At 45.8% G+C, this 16371-nt stretch overlaps 1 protein-coding gene across 1 annotated transcript; it reads left to right on the forward strand.

Annotated features, from left to right (window-relative positions):
• The first annotated feature begins 352 nt into the window (after positions 1–352).
• On the forward strand, positions 353–16067 carry si:dkey-91i10.2 (uncharacterized protein LOC555224 homolog). Its single transcript, XM_041951012.1, has 6 exons — positions 353–2043; positions 8433–8631; positions 10018–10216; positions 11874–12466; positions 14774–14919; positions 15233–16067. The coding sequence occupies exons 1-6, from the start codon at positions 353–355 to the stop codon at positions 16065–16067; spliced, it is 3663 nt and encodes a 1220-aa protein (XP_041806946.1).
• The last annotated feature ends 304 nt before the right edge of the window (positions 16068–16371 follow it).

A 16371-nucleotide genomic window follows, 5' to 3' on the forward strand; every position in this document is an offset into this window, starting at 1 on the left:
TTTTCTTACTATACAGAAAATAATGTAAAACAATGGCTGCCTGTACAATTTGAAAAAAAAATGCTAAAAAAAAGGGTTAAAATGTGCAAAATGAGAAAGTTGATATTTTATAGTGATATTGGTGATAGTAACAACCTCCACAGTCTTCTCTCTATATACTGATGCTACATAGCGTGAACACAGCAGGACCACAGTCACAGTGTGAAGGACAGGTTGTCCTGTCAGTTGTTGTCTGCATGGATCCTTTATATCTCTGATCTTATCGTCATGCTTTCTGTCTTCGTCTCTGCAGGCTGCAGTTCTTCGTACCTGCTGACTGTGTGTCTGGGGTCCACTCGCCCAGCCCACAGCCATGCCAGACGTAAAGCCTCCACCGCCATGTGACTACCCCTCCACCGACTCCGTCGCAGCCTCTGCCGGCTCCCCTGCTGGCTGTGCCTCTCACCTCGACCTCGTCATAGACATGGAGCCCTGCATCGCCAACCTCCCCCTGTCCCCCGATCCCTTGTCCTCCTTCCCCCGACACAGACCCAGTGTCCCTCACTACCCGGGCCTCCACGGGCCTCCCTTCCCACTCATGGCCAGGTGTAACAGCAGCACCCTGCTCACTAACCTGGGGCTGAGGTACTGCTCCAGCAGGCAGGGTCCTCTGGGGGCGGGACCAGGTGAGGGCCCGGCCCCGGGCTCCTGCATCCACACAGGAAACAACAGCAGCAGGCCTTACAGGAGTATGGAGAACCTCAACTGGAACACTGTGGCAGATTCTGGCCTGTGTACATTCAGCGCTGCCCCCTACAGGAGCATGGACAGTGAGTTTATTTTACGCTACACCTCAACTAGCCACTGGTGTGGTGGCCCTCCGGATGGATCTGTGATAGGGGCCCATGGATTGGTACCCAACCCAGAGAGCCTGGCATTTTACCCTCGACATGGGTTGCCCAGGAAAGAACTACCACTCTTCCCTCAATTGTTGTTTCCAGGTGGCGTTGACGAATGGGATGCAAGGAAGGGCCTGAGGGAGAAACTCCGCCTCCAGAGTGCAAGGTCATCAGTTGAGCCTCTGAAGCCCCTCCCATTGCGGCCTCAGATTACCCCAGGTGCTGCCCCCTTTGAACGGGAGGGTGCTCATCACCTGACTTCAACAGGTGCTGGGTCCAGGCCGATATGCACAATGCGCATTACAAGCCCCGAGGAAATCAAGCAGGAGGTCTTGAGGCGCTTGCAACTCCGGCGCCAGAACAGCAGTCCCAACCTGGCTCTCCACAGCTCCCCATCCAGCCCGAGAGCGGTTAAGACGTCCTACACAACAGACAACATTGCAGGTAACAGGCGTGGATCAGATTCTGCATCGGAGCGCTGCAGACCTCCTGTGGGACGCCTACACATCCCTACGTTTGAGGAGTTTAAGAGGATGAGGCAGAAGGAGGGCGAACAGAGCAAAGAGTCCACAGCCGGTTCTGTGGTATCTGGAAAACCTGAGGCCGACTTGCCCCAGGAAACAGGAACGGCAGACAGTAATGTACCTCCATCTGATTGGACTGTTCCTCAGTCAAACTCTAGTGGTGGAAATAGAGAGCAGCAAGAGAACTCGGAGGAGGTGGAGGGAGAAATGAGCAGAGGTGAGAGGACGGGCAAGAGTGGTGAAGCCCTGGAGATGGTCACTTCCTCAGAGAGACCTCCCTGTTACACTGTGAGCAGTAACAGCACCGCAGCTCCCGCCTCCTCCAGCACCTGCATCACCAGCACATTCTCTCCCATCCGGACAGGCCCGTCTCCACGTTCACCCCTGCAGCCCCTGGCCAGCTCCGCCCAGGAGAAGGCCTCTACTGCAGGTGGAGATGATGGGAGCAGCAGGCGAAGGAGGAGCAGTCTGGAACCTGCTGGGTCGTTTCCCTTCCCGCCAAGCAGGGAGAACTGGGAACGGCCCTCCAGCTGCTGCCCAGCACTCCTTCTGGAGGGGACGGACCTGTCCAGCTATGGAGCCAAGATCTATAAGATGAAGGATGGCCTCATCGGCTCCGCACTGGACCTCATCAAGAAGAGGTTGGTCTGAGGGAGCAGGAGGAGAGGGAGGAGTGGGGTTTATGTGTTTGTTACTGTCAGAGGTATTCAGAGTCTTAACTTAAGTAAAACTGAAAATATGACAATATCAAAATAGTTCATCATCATCATCATCATCATCATCATCAGTCCTGCATTCAACCTTTTATGCATGCACATTTTGCTGATCGCACTTTTGTACTTTACTCGAGTATAAAAAGAAAGAACACGTATTATATCATATTTACATCATATCAGTGTAGTGCCTCTCAATGGAAAAGCTCAAGTCAAGTACCTCAAGAGGTACTTGAAAATATGTACTTAGGCTCTTTCCACCATTGATTATTGTGTGTATTGTTTCATTTTGCCAAATAAGATACAAATATAAGTGTAATTTCAGTTCCCTGCTTTGAGTGGATAAAAGCATTTAAAGTGCTCAACTGACAGAAGTTCAGCTCTTATTGTGAAAGCAGCATCCGTACCTGAGCTGAAGACTTGACTTGATCCAATAGACCTGAAAACAGCTCTGACCCACACACAAGCTTTCCACACACATCAAGATGTGGGTGAGTGTTCAAGCATTCTACCTTAGTACATTTCTTTCAATATATTTATTTATGCATGATGTTTTTTCCATTATTTTTATTCCATTATCTTTATACTATACCACATTTCAAAGCAAAATATTGTACTTTTTATTAAATATTACTATCTATCCGACTGTGTAGACAGGAGCAAAATATTTTCCACCTTCACCAGTTACAACTTTAAAACATTACAATATTAAAACATTTCTTAGTTGTCGCCTGACATATACACCAATAGGATGTATCTATAGCTTAATGCGGCCTCTAACCTGTAAGCAAAATCTTTCAATGCTGGACTTTTCCTTGTGGTTGAGCACTTGCTGCTATTACTTATGCAAAGAATCTGAATACTCCCATCACAGCCAGGATCAGACTGGAGAATGAAAGTCTCCATCAATACAATCATCAATACAAACTGGCTTCAGGTAGCTCTGATTTATTTCTGTTTTCTCTGTTTGTGCTGCACTGTACTTGCAACGAGACTTGAGTATTTTATCAATAAGCATATCGTTTTTAAATCCAGTTAATCTTTTTGATGGTGAAAATAGATCCTGTAGTACACATCATCTGAGCCCAGCAGCAGAGGTGTGTGTACCTATCAGTGAAGTGTGTGTGAGCACACTTCTGTGTGCTTTGCAGTGCCAGAGCGTTCTGACGGTGTGTGTGAGTCCATCTGTTTAAGCCCGCGTGTGTTGTTGTGTTATCGATTTATCTCAGTTATTGTGATAACAGCTGTCGGAGCTAACAGGGTTGGCAATGAAGACTAGACTGTGGGCGAGAGGCTGGCATGAAGCATGACAGACTGGAAGACTGGCACCATCCCTACAGACTTACTGTTTTCCTGTCTATCCTCTCTCTCTCTCTCGGTGTCAGCTGTTGGCTAAATAAATGCAGGCTTCACTCCACTGTGGTTCATTCTGATCAAGGACAAACAAGAGGAGGGTGTGTTTTACAGCACTGTGGTGCCATTTGGGTCCGGGCCTCTGTGCAATGTAAATATTAGACCCTGAACACAGAGGAGCTACTTGATAAGGCCTACTGAAGAAAATAAACTCCACCCCCCTGCAGGCTGCAGGCTGTGATAGATGGGAGATATAGACAATATCTTTCCCTGCCTGTCAGGACTCTCCACTGTCGCTCCTTTGTCTGCGCTGCTAGAAGGGATGATGGATGTCTGAAGCTCTACTGCATAAAGGCAGCAGAAAAATAAGTGCTGTGTGTGTCTTTGTTTATATGCAGTGTATGTTCAACATCTGAGAGTGTGGAGCTACAGTCTACAGTTGTGTTGCAACCAAAGGATCTTTTTACAATTAATCTATAGAATCATCAAATGGTGAAAATGCCCACGGTGAAGTCTATGAATCGTGTCATCTTGCTTAAGCCAATCAACACGATAACAAGAACACAACCATGCCAGCAGGTCTGTGTGGCTCTGTGGTGTTTGAGCTACATGCTCACAGTCTCAGTGCTAGCATGCTGATGCTAAGCAGCTATATTGTGTACCATGTTTACCATCTTAGTTTAGCATTTGCTAACATTCGCTATTGCACAAAGTACGATGGAGACTCGAGGGAATGTCACCAGTTTTGTAGTGCAAATTGAAGTTTTGACCTGATGATGGCGCTAGATGAAAAGTCAGAGGCTCGCCAAAGTTGTTGCAAGTCATCCCGAGTGAGACATGAATGTGTGTACCAAATATTTTCAGTTTGCAATAATATAAAACAGTCACAATTAAGAAGCTTGAACTCGATTGTGTTTTGTATTTTCCTTGATTGCTAATTGATTGATCAAGGCCAGATGCAACGTTTGAGCTACGATTTATTGATCACCAAATTGTTGATTAATTGTCACCCAATTAGTCAGCTGATCGTTTCAGCACTGCTGCAGTTCTCTCCCAGACCCCATGGAAAGCTCTGGCAACTCACGTTCAACATTGTTTATCCCAAGTGGATTAATCTTTTATGTTCAAAAAGAACCCATAGTGCAACACACTGTGTGCTCCCCCGTGATTTAAATTTGACTTGAGGCTCTGTGAATGTTTTAATACGTGGAGATTTATTAATTAAACATGACAGTGTTCTGTGTGATCTCTGCACCCTGAGGTATTTGACTTCCACCAATAAGTCTCTTTGTTTAAGTGTATCACGCAGCCAAGCTTGCATACAAAGCACAATGCATCTCTCCTTATATTATTATAGCAACATTCATGTTATTACACCTGGGAGGGTTTTATAGACATGGAGGGAAGCACTAAACCTGCACCGCTGAATTAATTGTATACTGCAGTAAAGGTGAACCAGTTGTGTGCAGCGTGTCGAGGGACGCACGTGTCCACTGTATCTAACGTCTTATATTTATTTGTATCTGTTAGAGGCACACACTGAAAAATATATTGAATTCACTGGAGTGGTATATGCATCAGTGGAACTGACAGCCGGGCTAATTTCAGTGTGACATTGTACCGTGTTGAGTGGCGATCTATCACATGCAGCAGTTTCCTGATGAATTAAGCTGTAGGTTATTACTGCCCATGCATCATCCTCTGTGTGACAGCAAATACTGTGAAGGAAAGGCTTTTAATGACAGCGTGTCCAAGGGAAAACCGATTGGACGCTTCAGAGGTGCGTCCTCAAAACTGAAGTGATTATATCTGTCTTTTCACCACACTGGCACCAGTTTAATTTAGACCTTTGGACACTTTTTATCTGCTGTCCCCTCTTGGCTTTGTTGATTACATGTGCAGTTCTAAACAGTATAGGCTACCCGGGTTTTTTGTGCTTAATATGAAAAACGTGTGAGTGCCGCAGAGCATCAGAGGGATGTTGAGAAACTATTTTCATGACGTGTCCAGAAAGAGCTCAGCAGTTGAACTGGTTTGAAGGGAGGGAGCTCAGAAAAGACATAGTTATGTAAGAACCATTAGAATAATGAGGCCGCATGTTAAGTCGCCACAGGGATGTTTGACGATGCATAACAGGCCAAAGTGACCTGCGTATCATAGCAGAGGTTAGAAAGAATTAGTTCGTTAATTAGTGGATTGACAGTAATCCGTTAATTGTTCATTTAGCAAACACACACGCAAACACTCTCTGGTTCCTGCTTCCCAAATGTGATTTTCTCTGTTTTGTATCAGTGTTGATAGGATGTCTTTGGCTTTCAGGCTGTTCGTCAGACAAAACAAGCTATTTGATAATGTCACCCTGGGTCCTGGTTTCTGGCGATGAGCATTTCATACATTTCATAGACTTAATTTATCAGTTAATCAAAAAAGTGAATGACAGTCAATAATAAGTGGGTAATATCTAATTATTTAAAACAAACAATAAGAACTAAGAGATTGGACAGGACAAACGTAGATGTGTGCAGTAGCCACGGTTACAGCCGCGGTTTAACTGATGATGCAAAGAGAAAAGAGGAGCTCACATATTATACTGAAGCTCAGGAGCCACTATCACTGAATCTCGAATGTGTGTTCAGTACAGCTGCTGCTGGATGTAAACCATGCAACCTCACCATCAGCACTAACCCCACCTGCTCCTGAGAATACCCAACCCCCTCCCTTGTTACATACACCACTTTGGAAACAGGAGAAGTTGGAGAAGTCAATATTTCAGGAATGTGCAGCTTTTCTTTCATCCGGAGAGCCATACGCTGTGCAACTGTTTTATGGGCTCTGGCCCCTGGGCCTATTAAACCTGCTGAGCCGATAAAGAACCACAAACACCTTTCATTTGAGTATAAATATAATAATCTCTAAAACTGCTGTTACAAGGGTTTTTATTTTCTTGCTGTGATATTATATTTACTCTCACGTCTGCTGGACTATGAAGCTCATCAGTGGTTGAAGAACAAAATCAATATACTGTAGTGCAAAAGATGTGTGTATTATTTTAGAGCGCGGCTAATCAATGTGACTACATGTAATGTGAAATGGGTGGCTTGTAGTGAGCAACCCACTGGGAATTAGCTTTTTTTTTAAATTAGCTCTTTTTGCTTAATTCATTGTTTTGGCTTGATGGCACATTTATTGTTTTGTTCAGCCTCAGTGGCTTCAGAGGCAGCTGGTTTCTCTGATAAACTGTACACTACCTACCCATTGGTGGAGACCCAAGGGCATAATTTCCATTGGGGATCTGGGGGTGCCCCTCACTTTTCCAATTCCTATTGTTGCCCCCCATATTATGAAGATTTCAATTTGATTTACTCTCTAAAATCCCTCTAAACAGTCTTCGGACTGTCAAGCTGCCAAAATCCAGGGGAGCTGACGTTCTTCTCGGTTGCTTTCAGGTATTACGGTGCATTCGCAGTAATTAAGCTTTACAAGCAGCAGTGAGTTATTTGCACTTTTTGGCCCCAAGATTTGCCTGTCAGGCTGCAACCCTAATTCCAGAAAAGTTGGGACATTATGTAAAACATAAATAAAACAGAATGTGACAACTTCATAATCCTTTTTTGAAATATACTTAACTGAAAACAGTACAGAGACATTTAATAGGTTTAATGGGGCTTTATATGCTTTAGATGCTACTGCTCTACCCTCTGACTGGTGGAGATTACACATGCAGCCTGATTAGAACACCTGCAGGCATGACTCAGGGCGATAAAAATACATAAAACTCCTCTCCACGTAGACTGCTATTCAATTGGAAATTCTCATATCTAATTCTATAGTGATATGTTATTTGCTAGATTGATGTACAGAAAGTATATAAACACAGGAAATAGCATTTATATATATTTTCTACTTGTTAGTTTGTTCGCCATAACAACTTTGTAAGGCATTATCATTGTGTTGTGGTGTTCATCTGCCCCTAAGTGGCCAAAAATGAAGCAGTGCAGCTTTAAGTAAAATGGTGAGACCAGTCTACAACAAACTTGAGTGGATTTCTTTATTTTTCGGTATTTTTGTGACATAGTTGGACCGTCAATGATGGGGGAGAGGGACACTGGGAATGACTTGCAGTAAAGGTCCCTGGCCAGATGCAAGCCTGTCGCATGATCAGCGTCTCGCTCTGAGGGCGCACTGCTAGCTTAGACGTCTTGTCTCTGCTGTGTGTTTGTTACCCTCTCTTACTAATGCATGCATGGGCGTCCCTGCAGGCCTGCTTTCGTGGCTTGTGTTCGTGGATGTGTGCGTGTGTAGTGCTATTCCGGTGGAGTAGTAGCGTGTTTGCCACAGCCTGTGTGCTTTTGCAGGTTGTCTGAGAACACACGCCGGCTCTGTGCTGCAAGCCTGGATCCCCAGTTATCAGACAAAGGAATGCAGGAAAAGTGTGACGCCTCTGTGTGTTTTTGTGTGTTTGTGTGCAGGCAGGGTCCCTGAGGTCCAAGGGTTCAGGTGTTAATGTCCACTGATGTGTCTAATTGCTGCGCTCCTGAGGAGGGGTTGAGGGTAAGGGGTGGCTTAGGAAGGGAGGAGAGGCATTGATTTGGGTGTTTAGGGGGGGTAGAGGGATGATGATGATGGAGGAGGAGGAGGAGGAGGGTGGGTGGTGGGGATAGACACAGCAGGAAGCAGTGGAAGAATGAGGTGGAGTGAATGACAGGGATGCTGTAAGGAGAAGAGAGCTCTGCCAGAATTACAATTTCAACCCTCCTCTCTTTCCTGTTCCCTGCATTTCTTTCTCCTCCTTTGGCTTTCTTCATTTCCGTCCCTCCCTTTTCGCCTCTCCTCCCTCTCTTCCTCCCATTCTTTCACTCTCCCTCTCCTTGCCTTCTTCCCCTCGTCCCTCCCTTTCACTCCCCCCCCTCTCTCCATCCATCTCTCTCTCCCCCTGTACCGCTGTCTCCTCTCCTCTCCACCAGCTGCAGTGCAGAGATCTCCGCCGAGGCCCCCGTCAGGCTGTCAGGTGATCGGGACGGCGGCTGTGACATCACCGCCCCCTCGGCCGACAGTCAGCCCTCCGCCGTTGCCATGGCAACGTCGGCAACGGCCTGCAGAGCCGAGGCTGGCGACGAGACGCCTGCAGGAGGAGGAGGAGGAAGAGAGGAAGCAGGAGAATGCGTAAGGATTCTTTTCCATTTTCTTTCCTCCTTTTTTTGTGTCTTAAATGTGTCGTCTGTGCTTGTCTTTGCTCACCGCTTTTCATTGCTGTCTCATAGTGCACAGAAACACATAGATCCATTGGTATTCAAGGATGACTGGGACAAGCAAGGGGACTGCGACACACACACACGCACACACACACGCACATGCACATCACTCACACATACTGATGCAGAGGTATTTGTTCAGACAAGACATGCAGCGGTCTGTCTTCTAGCAACAGCTCGACGTCTGACGATGCAGTGAAAACAGGAACAAGCCCCCGTCCAGCAGCTGGCTGCTGGTAACTCAGCGCTTCATTCCTGCTCTCTGCATGGCTCCTCTCCGCCGGCTGGCTGCAGCTTGACACCAGCCTCAGCTGCAGCGAGCATTGTGCTCCTCGCTGTGCATCTGCAGAACAGAGGAGCCGGACTGACATGGAGTCACATTTTGCTTGCATGCTACGAGGCTGTAGGTGCTTTGGAAAACAGATGTCGAGGCGCATTTGCTTCTTGCCTTTCTTAAATTTGGCTTTGATTCCACAGTGGAGCCTGCCTCTGCATTCCCAAAGTAAGGGCTGCAATTTGATAATTCAGTAGATCATGAATTATTCTTCTTCATGTTACCTGATGGCTGCAAGCTCAATCATGTTGTTTTCTGGTATGGAGCACTGAAAACCCTTCTGCGCCGTTCCGTCATGTGTAGCTGGTCGTTGTCAGAGAACTGTCAGAACATGTGAGGAGGTAATCTTTGATCAGATGCAGTGCATGAGGGTGACGTCTCTGGGGTGAGGAGTTGTGTGTCACAGCGATGACCTTTGAACTTTCCACCTTAGGTCACCTCTCAAGGGGCTTGATAGACCCTAAAATGCTTTTTAAAGCCACATGAGGAGCGTTTGTCCGTCCAGAATGCTGCATTGTGTCAGGGAATTCCTTTCTTTACCTTGAAAAAAGCGGGGGGATGCTTTGAATTGTCACTCGGGGGACCTTTCTTATCTTCAAGGCTGGGTGATTTCAAGATGTGATCAGAGCAGATTTTTGGATGTGTGGCCTTGTTGTGTTTAGAGTCTGTTACAAGACTTGGCAGATGATTAGTGCTGCATCTCAGTATGAAATTTGGATTCTTGTCAGTTCTACGAGGGGGGATCAGAGCGATAACCAAGATTTCTTATGTAATGATGTCATGACAGTGAGCATGGTGACACTGTGCATGAAAGCTCCTCACAGAGACGCACACACAGATACTCAAGCTGTGGTTCCTCTCTTATCATCATTCTCACCTTATCTCCTCGGAGAGTTGTGCCCTTTTTCATCTGTTGCCATGGCAACGGGACTGTTTGATTGACACACGTGTCCTTCCAACCAGCAGCACACCGGTCTGGGCTGCAGGCGCTCCAGCTCGGATGCAGCCTATGAGCTGGCTGAGACGGTGAGGGCGCAGCGCGAGTGCCGTCTCCGGCCCCACTACAGCGACCCCATGCCAGCCGACGCCTCCAAGCGCAAACAGCTGGAGATGAAGATCGCTGCCGCCGCCCGACTCCACAGCCATCGCCGAGACCGCGACAGAGACCGAGACAGAGACAGCGGTAAGTACTAGACACGTGTCACAGTGTTTGACCTGTTTTCTGCCTGTAATCCATTGCATTTTTATAAAACCATCTTTTTAATTCTTACTCCATCTTTTTATGTATCTGTGCAAACTTAACTAAATAATTCAAGGCCTCACGATCCCTTAAATTTGTAATTTAGAAAATAAATGTTTTAACCATTTTAATCTGCATCTAAATTCAAATTTGCAAGTAAATACATAGACAGTAATGCTGATTTGCAGATGGTTAAAAATACTTTAATCCTATCGAGGAAGAAGAATGATTTCTACAAAATGTTAAGTTCATTCAATGTTCCGTCATTGTACCTGAAGCAGCACATTAGGGTTAGTGTGAAATACCATTAAATTTTGCAGAATTGCTGAACATTGGTCTGTCCATATGTCTACATTTAGCTGCAACTAAACAAGGCACTTTTTGAATTTTGAAGTTTTTATCAAGGTGGCACCCAAAAATAATGTGGAAACCACTTATAGCAACAGAGATGAACAGAGGCCTTTCCTGAAATATTTATCTTAAAGCATGACATGGGCAAAAAAATTATTTTGTTTCTTCACCTCATGGCAGAAGAGTTGGACCCCAAAAAACGTGAAGTGCCTTGTAGATGGTGCCATGGTTATCACTTGATCCATGGACCTCGCCAGAGCAATAATAAAACGAGTGTGTCCAGAAACAGGCTTTGGCCCCAGCTTTGCATCAGCTGTTATGACTTGATGCTTCCTTCCTGTGGAGAACCACATCCAGCCTCTTCTATTCATAAATGTAATTAGAATTGATATAATTACAGGACTCCATGTGCTTATTACATCTCCCTCACCTCATCAGAGGAGGTGAACCTTCACAATCCATCCCATTTCACAAAGATTAAGGCTGTTAAAAGCTGTGTTTGTTTCGTTGTAGCATCTCTTACACAACTTAGTGTCATGCTTGTCTCTGACTATTTTGGCCTTTGCACCCAGGCCTCACCTCACCCACCGCACACACACACACACACACACACACATATAGAGTTCCCCTGCTGATACCATGCACTTTCCTGTCAACAGAAGCTCTTTGACACTGGACGCTGGCCACAGAATGTCAGTCAATATGGCATATGCTAATGATGACCTTGTTGCTCTTTCCGGTGGATAAAATGAATACTGACTTTAAAAACTACCTTTTTCCTCAGTGTGAAAAAAATTAGGTGGTTTCATATAAATGCATAATTAGCATGGCACTTGTATAATGAAGCAGGTGTTTGAATGAGACATTTGAATCCCTGTCTTAGCAGCTCAGCAAACACATAAGCGTGTCTCTGTTTGAACGCTCACACAGGCTCTCACAATAGTATTGACATGCATGTGGACAAAGGCTAAGTCCTTGACTGGAGGGTTAGGGATCTAATTATTGGAGAAAGATGATATCTATAATAGTTTTTTTCATTCTGACATGACCAGTAATGACTAGTCCAGATTAAATGGGCGTTTATTAGGGAAGCAGCTATTAATTCTGTGTGTGTGTGTGTGTGTGTGTGTGTGTAGCTCCACACGGTGTGAATAACAAAGACCTCAGAGAGTAAATCCATAAACATTGTGAGCACTAATGATTCCGACCATCACCATCTCTCTCTCCCCAGCTCCAGCAGCAATTCGTGGTCGTTCTGAGCCCCCTGGTGAGGAGCGCCAGGCAGGTCTTGGCGTGACTCGGTCCGGGCAGCATCGCTGGAGCACCATCAGCAGCCTGAGTGCCGACAGCGGAGTGGTGGGCCTCAGTGATGAGCGGGAGGAGGAGGACAGCGAGCCTCACCGTCACCGCAGAGGCCGGGGAGCCGAGGTGGAGCGGGTGGACAGCGGCATCGGCCCGGGTCTGTCCCGCACCTGGAAGAGACCATCTGCCTCTCTCAGGGCCTGGGAGGCTCAGAGACCCTGTCCAGACTGTGGACTGAGGGACGGGGCCTCCAGAGACAGAGGAGAGCGCATGTGTGAACGTTGCTCGAAGCTGCGCACCGAGCGCAAGGAGGCCATCCTGGAGTTTCTGAACACAGAGTCGAGCTACGGCGAGGATCTGCGGATCATTAAGGAGGAGTTTTACTGCCCCATGCAGAGCGCCGGGCTGCTGACAGCTGAGCAGCTCACTGTGGTGTTCGGTAACGTTCAGGAGCTGATAGATGTCAACGACCGCTTTACTGAACACCTGCAGGACAGCATCGACCAGGCCTTTGACCAGGTGACCCACTGTCTCTCTCTGTAACACACACACACACACACACAAAACTATCAGGGGTTAAACAAGGTTGTCACATTTATAAAGGCATCATTTCATCAGAGTGCAACTGCCTATGGTACATTTCTAGGATATCCACCTTAACAAACCATTTTAGTTCGTTATTGAGTCCAAAAGGCTCATTTTTTAAAAAACTGAATAAAATCTATTTTTCTATCTATTATTTCAGCTTCTTCAGTCTATTTAGAATACTACATTAGAACCACAACATTCAATCATTCCCAATGGTTGTTTTACATTTTCTCAAGAGTCAAGACTTACTTTTCATGACCTATACGTTTATTTTTGACCTTGGCAAAACAAGCAGCTTGTCGTGAGTTCGTTTGGTCAGTTGCTGTTTCCGAGGACTCAATTCTTTGGCCACAATGGACAAGTCCTTAAAATGCTCAGAAAACAACTGGGGAAGGTCCATCTGATAATGATTGTTTGATACAATTGAAAGCTTTTGAACAGCTCCAGTCATTTTCCCTGATTCCAGTATCATGATTTGGCCATTTCCACTGATTTCTAGAATAAATCTCACATGACGCTCTTCTCACGGCAACACATCTCCAGTGCACCCAATTGTAATATGTTGGTCATTCTTTCACTTTGTAATGCGTTCTGCTTCAATGTTCACGTGAAAGCCGCTCCATACTGTAGCTGCAGCAGTCATTTGCTGTTCACAAAGCATTTCATAAACCCCAGAATGTTTTATATTTTAGATTCCTCAAAGTAGCCACATTTTGCTTTGATGACAGCTTTGCGCACTGCTGGCAAACCAGCTTCGTGAGGTAATCACCTGGAATGCTTTTCCAACAGTCTTGACAGAGTTCTCACATATGCTTAGCACTTGGCTGCTTTTCCTTCAGTCTGCGGTACAACCCATGCCAAGTGATCGCAGTTGGGTTCAGGTAAGGGTGGGCGATACGACCCCAAATTTCCATCATAGTATTTTTGTTTGTTTGTTTTTCGTTTTTCACTGTGATGGTAGTATATCATGGCATTACAAGAATAAAAGGGATACTACGCTCAAGACATGGGCTTCTTCTCACTCTTTTGGCAATGTAAGGGAACATATCTTAAGAAAGAGAAAAGGATTAAAAAAACAGCAGCATCAGCATACCGACACAGCATGCAGCAGAGGGGGCTTTCGTGTACCAACAAACCCAGCTGAGCTTGCCTTGCAGTATGAAGTGTAGTGATAATGTTAGGTCTGGCTATGCCAGATGACACAAACAGCAACGTGAAAAACAGTTTCCCACATCTACTACTCTGCTGATTAACTGGCTTCAAATGAGGCTTAACGTTCTCACAGTTTTTCCTGACTGCACTGTTACTGCAGTTGCCGTTATAGCGAGGAAAATAGTTGTTACTGGATGTAACTTTGCTATGTGCACAAACGAGATGAGATGGCATGTTGCTGCAGAATAATGTGGGAGCCTTGCTGGTTCAGTGTGCATTGAATTTTGAATAATTCTTTAACAATGACACAGCGGATGGAACCAAACCTCTTAAGTTTGGACTCATCAGAGCAAAGTACAGATTTCCACTGCTAAGATGCCCATTCCTTGTGCTTCTTGGTCAACAAAAATTCTCCTCTTGTTGGTTTCCCTCAGTAGTGACTTCTTTGTAGCAATTCCACGATGAAGGCCTGTTTCACACAGTCCCCCCTCTGAGTGGTTGATGTTGAGATTCGTCTGCTACTTGACTGATGTGAAGCATTTTTGTGGGCTCTAATCTGAGGTGCCAATAATTGGTGATTTCTGAGGCCGGATATTGAAACTCTGGTTTTTACTGGTCTTGGGGAAGTCCTCACAACAGCCAGTTTTGTCATAGCGTTTTTGAGACTGCACTTAAAGTCTGGCTGACCTTCGTGTCCGAAAGTAATGGACTGTTGTTTCTCTTTACTTAGCTGAGCGGTTCTTGCCATAATATGGATTACTACAGAAGTCTAATAGGGCTATTTACTAGATACCAACACTATCTTGGCACAATACAAAGAATGATTTCAAATGCATTAAAAAGGCAAGAAATGTCACAAATTAGCTTTTGACATGGCACACCTGGTAGCTAAAAAACATTCCAGGTGACTCCCTGAAGAAGCTGGTTAAGATAATGCCAACAGTGTTAAAGCTATTATTTTACTGATCTTTTAGGGACAAAAATAGATAACAGTGACTTGACAGATTGTCAGATTGTTTCCCAGGGCATAATGTAAATAAGCTGAACATTGACTTGACCATTTTCTCTCATGTGGTTTGACCTCAGGGAGATGAAGATCTACTGACAGTGTACATAGGAGAGATCTTTCTCGAGTTCGTCAGCATGCTGCCTGCCTTCCAGACCTACTGCCTGCAGCAGTCCACCTCGGTCAACATGCTCAACACACTGGAGAAGGAGAAAGAACTGCTCAGGTACACGCAAAGAACAAGGATTCTTCCTCCAGTTAGTCTGTGTGATGGAAAAGTTGCTCTGGGAGCTTTCTCTAGTTCCTGCCTCGGCTGTTCAGTATAATTCTTAATGGAAAAGACAGCGGGTTATCACTTATTCAGAAGAAGTTCTATTTTGAGAGTAGAGCTGCAATGATTTATATTTTTAGACAGAACCACAGCTCATCCATGAGTCAGGCTGTCCTGTGATTCCCATTAATCAAATGTTTAAGAATATTCCCTGGACACACACCGAAACTCTGTTTTCAACTTCATTTTTTGTTCTTTGTCTTTTCAGAATCTTCCTGGATGTTTCCCAGAATGACAACACGGCACTGCGTCGTATGAACTTGCGCTCCTTCCTCATGGCGCCTCTCCAACGTGTGACTAAATACCCCCTTCTGTTGAGCCGAATCATTAAGGTCACTCCCGAATGTCATCCCGACTATGCACGTCTTCGTGAGGCCAAGAGTCGGGTGGAATCCCATCTAGAGCACATCAACATGAAGACCAAGCAGGAGGGCAACGGTGTCACCTGGTCCCTCCGCTCATTCCGCCGCGACAGCCGCAAAAACAGGGAGGTCATCAACATCGAGATGCGAGAGGTGTCAATGAAGACGGTGGGCTGGGCAAGAGAAAACACACGATTCGTCATGGAGGGACCCCTTCAGTTGTCCCAGCCAGCAGATGGTCAGTGGGTGAAGAAGGGCAGCAAGGCCCTCAAGTTCCAAAATGTCCAGAGTCTGCTGATGGTGAGGACACAGCGGGCCGGTGACGCCCCAGGACAGGTCAGCGACCAAGGGGCACGGGGGGATCAGGGGGAGGGTGGTGGAGATGGCATTCGAGACGGAGTGCTGGTTTTAATCAAGGACAAGAGCAGCGGGAAGTTCACGGTGCTGAGAGAGCCCATCCGTCTGGGAAACTGTGTGGTGTCGACGGATCCGGAATGCGAGGACACATTCGAGGTGCTCGATATTCGGCGGGAGTCTTTCGTTTTCCGCGCATCAGACAAAGCTCGCACTCAGCAGTGGTTCCACCAGATTAAGAGATACGCTCGAGATTTAGGCACCTGGAGGAAAAGACGCAATGCTTTGCCCAACATCATGATCAACACAAACCAGAGCCGCTCCTGAGACTGACCACCCCCCACCGTTGTTACACTGTAAATGAGCTGAATCCTTCTACTGCAAAAATAAACTGATGACAAGAAGCATTTCTGAGTGACACCACTGTTATAATTTGTTAAATTTGGGTAAAAAAAAAAAAATCTTTCTCGAAGTCTCATAAGGGTAAGAGAAAGATAACAGCACTTTTTTCTTACAAAGCTATAAGTGCGCCATACTGTCACGAAATTATGTGCGAAGATCGTTAAAATTCAAAAATATCAGATTATTGGACAACCAAAACGCTTGGGCTGTGCTTGTCAGCCTTGATTGT

This window comes from Chelmon rostratus, chromosome 13, assembly GCF_017976325.1.
Source record: "Chelmon rostratus isolate fCheRos1 chromosome 13, fCheRos1.pri, whole genome shotgun sequence".
Taxonomy (NCBI): domain Eukaryota; kingdom Metazoa; phylum Chordata; class Actinopteri; order Chaetodontiformes; family Chaetodontidae; genus Chelmon; species Chelmon rostratus.